Here is a 7,336-nt window from a genome sequence, read left to right as displayed (position 1 = left end):
CTAGACCTCCTGCTTTATTCTTCTCTCTCTCGTCTATTTATGTCACTTCCACCTTCAAAATCAATTGGTAAATTGCACCCTTTTCTTACCGGAGAACCAACCAAAACTCTTCATCTCTCGCTATTCTTACAACTATTGCTACCTCTTCCCATCTGGAATTCCTTCCAGCCATCTATCATTGCTTCAATCCATTCTAAATGATGCGGCAATAGTGACCTTCCCAGTGGCAAACACAGGATTTGCATGGGGGGGTTCCAGAACTGGGCAAAGCCAATCACGGGGGTGGGGACTGAGGTGACCGAGTATATGTTGGGTCCGTAAAACTAGTGTGTGTGTGTGTGTGTGTGTGTATATATATATATATATATATACATATATCTACACACACATATATATATATATACATATATATATATACACATACACACACATACATATACACATATACATAGCATATTAAACATGCATACATATATATATATATGTACACACACATACAGTACACATATATATACACATGTATATATATATCGTGTGTGTGTGTGTTTATATGTATGTATGTATGTATATACATGTGTATATATGTATGCACATGGATATATATGTACTATATAAACTTTTATTGCACTTACACGTGCCACCAGGAAGACAGCAGGCTGCAGAGGACGCTAGACAGCCATTAATAATACTCATGCAGAAAAAAAAAAAAAAATTATTTTTTTTTAGTGGAGGGGGGTTTCTGGGTGCTCAGAAACCCCCCCTGGGTGCGCCACTGCTTCCATTCTCACAACCCCACATCTGCTGCACTACTTTGCAGTGACTGCAGTCAGTGCTCATTTCCTGTTGTACTCAACACTACACATTGCTGGAACCTAGAGATGAGCGGATTCGATTTTACTCGGTTTTACTCGGTTCTCAAAACGACATCTTATTGGCTCACGGATGTCACGTGTTTTGGATAGCCAATAAGATTCGGTTTTGAGAACCGAGTAAAACCGAATCCGCTCATCTCTACGAACCTTTATTTTTTGGTATCTTTTTTATGTTAAATATAACTTTTATTAAATTTTGGTGGTGAATGCAGTACAGAAACAGCAAAAGGGCGCAGAGGAGTCGGTAAAAGACTTCAGAATATCAGAGAAGTAAACATTGAGATAGGACAAAGCAGAAACATGAGAACAGGATAAACTGACTAAAATGAGCAGTCACAACCATATAAAGAACAGCGCAAAAGCAAAGATCTGCATCCTGGTGCGTGGTCAGGAGCACTGGTGTGGGAGGGCAATAATGATGGGAAGACAAGGGATGTTAGTATGGGAAGGGAGTTTGTGGGGATCTGGGGAGGAAAGGGAAAAGCCTGAGTACTACTCACAAAATATATTGAAGGTGCCTTACATGGGGGGTGGCAAAGTGAGATTCATAGTAGTGACAAGCGGTGAGGTGAGGCAGAGCCTTTCCTGTCATACAAACGTATACGCCAGAGTTTTTACTATATAAAGTACATTAAAAATACAAAGAATTTATTAGGAATATCTTCTTTATATTATTCTGATAATTGTTATAGTCAAAACTCTGGAGTAAAAAGTCTATGACAGATGAAGCAGTACACCCCTGCCTACTTTATCCACACATCTCTGATCAATACTCACTAAATTTTCAGCTGTACATACTGCTGCACCTGTGTATAATTCCCAGATGTACCCTATAGCTCATATATTGTGTGTAAATCTGGCTCTGGTACTAGCCAGTGGCTCCTGAGCCATTTAGTGCCTCCTGAGCCAGTTACCTCACCGCACATCCCTGAATTTCATAGAAAACAGCACTGGTTCCTCCAGAATGCAATTCAAACTACTTCTCCCCTCACCTAAAAGCCATCAAAACAGCCCTCCATTATACTGCACATCTCAAAATCTATCTTAAAATATTCCTCCTAATGCCCTTGTAGTCCTACATCTGACCAGTGGGGGTAATTCCAAGTTGATCGCAGCAGGATTTTGGATAGCAATTGGGCAAAACCATGTGCACTGCAGGGGAGGCAGATATAACATGTGCAGAAAAAGTTAGATTTGGGTGGGTTATTTTATTTCTGTGCAGGTTAAATACTGGCTGCTTTATTTTTACACTGCAAATTAGATTGCAGATTGAACACACCCCACCCAAATCTAACTCTCTATGCACATGTTTATGTTATATCTGCCTCCCCTGCAGCACACATGGTTTTGCCCAATTGCTAACAAAAATCCTGCTGCGATCAACTTGGAATTACCCCCAGTATCTGATAACCACCTCTGACTCCTGCCTAGAAGGATTCATCCCCGCTGCTACATACTTATGGAATTCTCTGCCATGCCCCAGCAGACTCCAACTATCATATCTTTAAAATGCTCTCTGAAAACTCACCTCTTTATTAGAACATCCTAGGCCACCTATTCCACCCACAATGGTACACACTCACAGCTGTCCTGATCCCCAGTCTGAGCCACACTCACTGCTCTTGTCTCATCCTTTCCCGCATTATTATTCATCATTATCTTCTTCTTTTTCTTTTTTTCCTTCTTTTCCTTCTTCTTTTCATTTTTCTTTTTACTTCTTTTTCTTCTTATTCTTTTTCTTCTTCTCTTATAAAATGATACAATATTTCACAGCACTGTACATTGAGGGGATCATAATGCTGGGATCCAGTCTGAAGATCGACACTGTCTAGGTCGACAATGTTTAGGTCGACCTCTATTGGTCGACAGTCACTAGGTCAACAGCGAAGCGAGCCATGCGAGGGGACACATGAACATGAAAAACTCATGTCGACCTTTTGAACTATCGACCTAGAACCCCTGTCAACTTTCCAACCCTGCCGACCTAGTGCCTTTCTACTTATAGTGGTCGACTCAAACATTGTTGACCTAGAAACTGTCGATGCAATAATCCACACCCCATAATGCCTCCCCCTACCCTTTGTTATAATGCCTGCATTTATTTTGCCTTCCACATGTCCCTGTTTGCCCCACTGTGCAGCATACAAAGCACACGTGCACTTTACAAGTCAACAAAAATAATAAGATTTCCGGAAGAAGTGAGTTTTGAATACTGTCTGCCCCCAACAACCTCTGCCCTCCCTTAAAAATGAATCCATAGTACCACAGTGAGCTGGAGTCACCCTCCAACATGTCCTGGTAGTGGGGAGTCTGGGGACAACAAGACATATATATAAAAATAAAAACATCAGTTCCTGCATATGGGTATAGTATGGTATGCCGGCGGCCGGGCTCCCGGCGACCAGCATACCGGCACCGGAAGCCCGACCGCCGGCATACTGACAGTGTGGCGAGTGCAAATGAGCCCCCACGAGGGAGAAAAACTGTCGGTATGCCGGCTGTCGGGATCCCGACAGTCGGCAACCTGGAGACCACCCCCTGCATATAGCTACCAGCAGCAACCTATTAGCTTATAATAAAGAAATCTTATTTTTGCTCTTTGACTTACAGGAAGAAGCATCAAGTTATGAACTTACAGTGCGGATCATAAAAGCTTGGAATATCCATGGGACAGACATTGGTAAATGATTTAATATTCATACAGCAGAAGTGTGTCTAGTGTAAGATTCTGTTCTGTGCTGAGACTCTAAGGGGGAAATCAATTTGGTGCCATTTTGCAAAAGGTGTTAAATTTGCACATTTCTCCTATAAACTCGCACACTTCATGCGCACACCTGAAATTCACACAATTCACATATCACGAGGAGAAGAAATACAACTCTTTTTTATGGGGCACTTTTATTAATAATTTAAAACGTAACTTTTAATATAGAAATGAAGACTTACACTGACATATTCACATGTAACACATAATATGAAAAGCAATTTCTGGTGTAAATCGCTATGCCTCTAGAGATATCTCTATCAGCGCCGTAACTAGGTGTGTGCAGAAGGGGCATTGCCCACAGCGTACACCTTGTTAGAGCGCACATTTCCCCGATCCGCAGCACTGAAATGCGCTGCATTGTCCTTCCCTCCCCACTGACAGCCCGGCCCCACCGTCATGCTCACTGTATATATATATATATATATATATATATATATATATAAAACATAATATGTGTATATATATATATATATATATATATATATATATAATATGTGTGTATATATATATATATAAAATGTGTTTATTCGTATTCGTGTGTGTGTGTATATATATATATATATAATGTGTTTATTCGAGTGTGTGTGTGTGTGTGTGTGTGTGTATATATATATATATATATATATATCGAACAAATAGAAGCGGGGGTGCTCAGATATCACAATGCACTACCGGTGCACGTAATAAAGAATAAAAACAACAAATGGCACTTCCTCTAGGGTTAGAGTGGCTGCAACCTTAAACAATAAATTATGAGCTTGGAAAACACATAAAAAAGATTTAAGTAAGTGGAGAAAAGGGCGCCTGCTAGTGTCTAATGAAATTATATAAGGTGTATACCAAGTGTGAGTAGGAACAGGACACTCATTATCTGCTATATACAAGACTTTTCCTTCGGTCATAGGACCAATATAGGTACATGAAAGAAATAAAAACAAGACAACATAGCGCATACAGTTTTCACGCAATTTTCAATCCACAGATCAAATAAACCAGTTGTATAGAAAACTCCGTGGGTATAAGCAAATCCCACAATTTAAAATCCACAGCCAGGGATCTTTTAAAAGTTGTCACTAAATTTAATACAACACATATAACACACAAATGGAGGAAATGCAGGCGTACAGGATAAAAAAGTATAACAAGCTTATCTATCCATATCAGGAATAGGATACATCTGATTTTCCATGAGTGTCCAAATAAATGGTAAAAATTCAAACGTACAGGTAATAAATATTAAAAAGGCTTTTCTGTCCATAAAAGAAGTTCAGGTGCATCAGTCCCAACACGTTTCATCAGTAATTAGACTTCATCATGGGGATAAGGTCAGTGAGCAACAAAGCTCCATTTATACCTGCAGAGATAATGTGGTCCCAGCACATGGCTAGGTAGTTGGTGACATCACTTCCTGTTGGGTAATTTTTAATTACATGAATATACCCATTAAAATTCTATTTCAAACAGTGATAAATATATATAGTATAAAATAAAGCACAACCAAGTAATTAGCACAGAAAGTATTAGAAAACGAAGCTTAATAGCTTCATATAGCGCTTTGCAGTGCGGTGGAACGCACGCTGGAACGCATATCTGCCTCCTGGCGTGGTCCACCGCACGTCACTTCCGGTATCGCGGAGGACACTTCCGCCGGCCGGTGGAACGCACTATGGAACGCATCGTCATATCAATGACGATGCGCATCCTACAACGGAGCTGGTGGAGCGCATAGTTTAATGGAAAACCGATATACTGCGGCTCTCTTACGATATTATTAGCAGCCTAATTATCTAAAATGGAAACAATAAAAAATATAGAAACGAAGTGAGCTCAAGTGATTAAAATATACAGTAAAAAGCATGTCAAATCGGGAGTACAGAGACCAAAATAAAAATACAAAGAAAAAAAAAAAATATATATATATATATATATATATATATATAACAAAAATTCCACTAGGTGGAGGTGCACTCTCGCTGAAATGAATGAAGTCCGTTCATAAAAAAGACTTTTATTGGGAAGGTCAAAAAGCCTTATCTGTCGACGTTTCGGTCCGTATAACGAACCTTTCTCAAGACTAATTGCTCTTTAGGTTAACATCGTTCATCTTAATCATGTGTCTATAAAATAAACAAAATACAGACAGGTTCACATACACAGGGAACTAAGCCTCCCAGGCCAAATCACATCTGATCAAAAGTGTATAGTATGTTTGTCTCTATGGATCCACCTTAATCCCAATTCAATTAAGTATCACCAAGCTGCTTTAAATCAATACACCACCGTCACCTGTGACACAGGTGACGGTGGTGTATTGATTTAAAGCAGCTTGGTGATACTTAATTGAATTGGGATTAAGGTGGATCCATAGAGACAAACATACTATACACTTTTGATCAGATGTGATTTGGCCTGGGAGGCTTAGTTCCCTGTGTATGTGAACCTGTCTGTATTTTGTTTATTTTATAGACACATGATTAAGATGAACGATGTTAACCTAAAGAGCAATTAGTCTTGAGAAAGGTTCGTTATACGGACCGAAACGTCGACAGATAAGGCTTTTTGACCTTCCCAATAAAAGTCTTTTTTATGAACGGACTTCATTCATTTCAGCGAGAGTGCACCTCCACCTAGTGGAATTTTTGTTGTTTGAGTGGACCTGACCGGGTTCATTAGGAGCACCCGCAACGTTGGAACTAATGAGATGAGAGTGCAGGATCAACGTGGATATATATATATATATATATATATATATATCTCAAATCTGATAAAAGGAATGGAAGGGTTCTTTTCATATGTATATACATATACCCCTCTTTTACATCCATAATGGAGAGTTTCTTAAAAGTCCAAAAGTTCATAGCGGTTCACAAGTGATAGTCCCAGAACTTTACGCTGTCCAATAAGCTGGAAAGAGCTGGTTTTTCACCAATAGACTGGAACATGGAGAGAACATATTTAGTTTAATGTATATCAACTGGGATATTCAAAACCAGTGCAGTGCTGCATGCAAAGTCATTGCATCCAAGTGCATAGGCAAAAGCGGGGGGGGGGGGGGGGGGGGGGGGTTCTGGTTGCACGGAAACCTCCTTCCTCTTGGCAAGTGGCTCAAATGATGACAACAATGGTAATGGTAAATAATATTATTACAAGAACTGCTGCCACATCATGCAGTTTTTGGGACAGCAGAGCCGCTGCACATGCCCAAATGCCCAGTGGCAGCAGCTTCTTCTACCAAGTTTGCTGTGTGTGTGTGTGGATCTGAGTCCTCAATCAGTGCACTGACCCAGAGAGTAACTACCAGGAAGAAGAGACAGGATCATTACCATAAGGTGGGAGAATGTGTTCTTAGAAAGTGCAGTACTGGTTCTATTATGTTTGTGCATTTATTTATTATGGTATGTTTAACCTTCTTCTGACCACTTATTTATATTATTTAAGTATGTTTGATACAGCCTACACTATAAACCATCTATAGGGTTAAATATAAATACTGTATTCCATACAGTATACTGGCCCTCATTCCGAGTTGTTCGCTCGCTAGCTGCTTTTAGCAGCATTGCAAACGCTAGGCCACCACCCTCTGGGAGTGTATCTAAGCTTAGCAGAATAGCAAACAAAAGATTAGCAGAACTGCTAATAAATAATTCCTTGCAGTTTCTGAGTAGCTCCAGACCTACTCCTAGATTGTGATCAGCTC

At 39.9% G+C, this 7,336-nt stretch overlaps 1 protein-coding gene across 1 annotated transcript in view; it reads left to right on the top strand.

The window, feature by feature from the left end:
• The first annotated feature begins 1,197 nt into the window (after nt 1–1,197).
• The window catches only part of LOC134979927 (cytosolic phospholipase A2 delta-like), a 180,918-nt gene continuing 174,779 nt past the window's right edge, over nt 1,198–7,336 (top strand). The window contains exons 1-2 of the mRNA XM_063946540.1: nt 1,198–1,251; nt 3,483–3,552. Coding sequence (XP_063802610.1) covers nt 1,198–1,251; nt 3,483–3,552 — 124 coding nt within the window. The remainder of the gene's footprint in view (nt 1,252–3,482; nt 3,553–7,336) is intronic.

Source organism: Pseudophryne corroboree, chromosome 12 (assembly GCF_028390025.1).
Source record: "Pseudophryne corroboree isolate aPseCor3 chromosome 12, aPseCor3.hap2, whole genome shotgun sequence".
NCBI classification, from domain to species: Eukaryota; Metazoa; Chordata; class Amphibia; order Anura; family Myobatrachidae; genus Pseudophryne; species Pseudophryne corroboree.
Note: the sequence above shows the minus strand (reverse complement) of the source record. Positions and strands in the feature narration are given on the sequence as shown.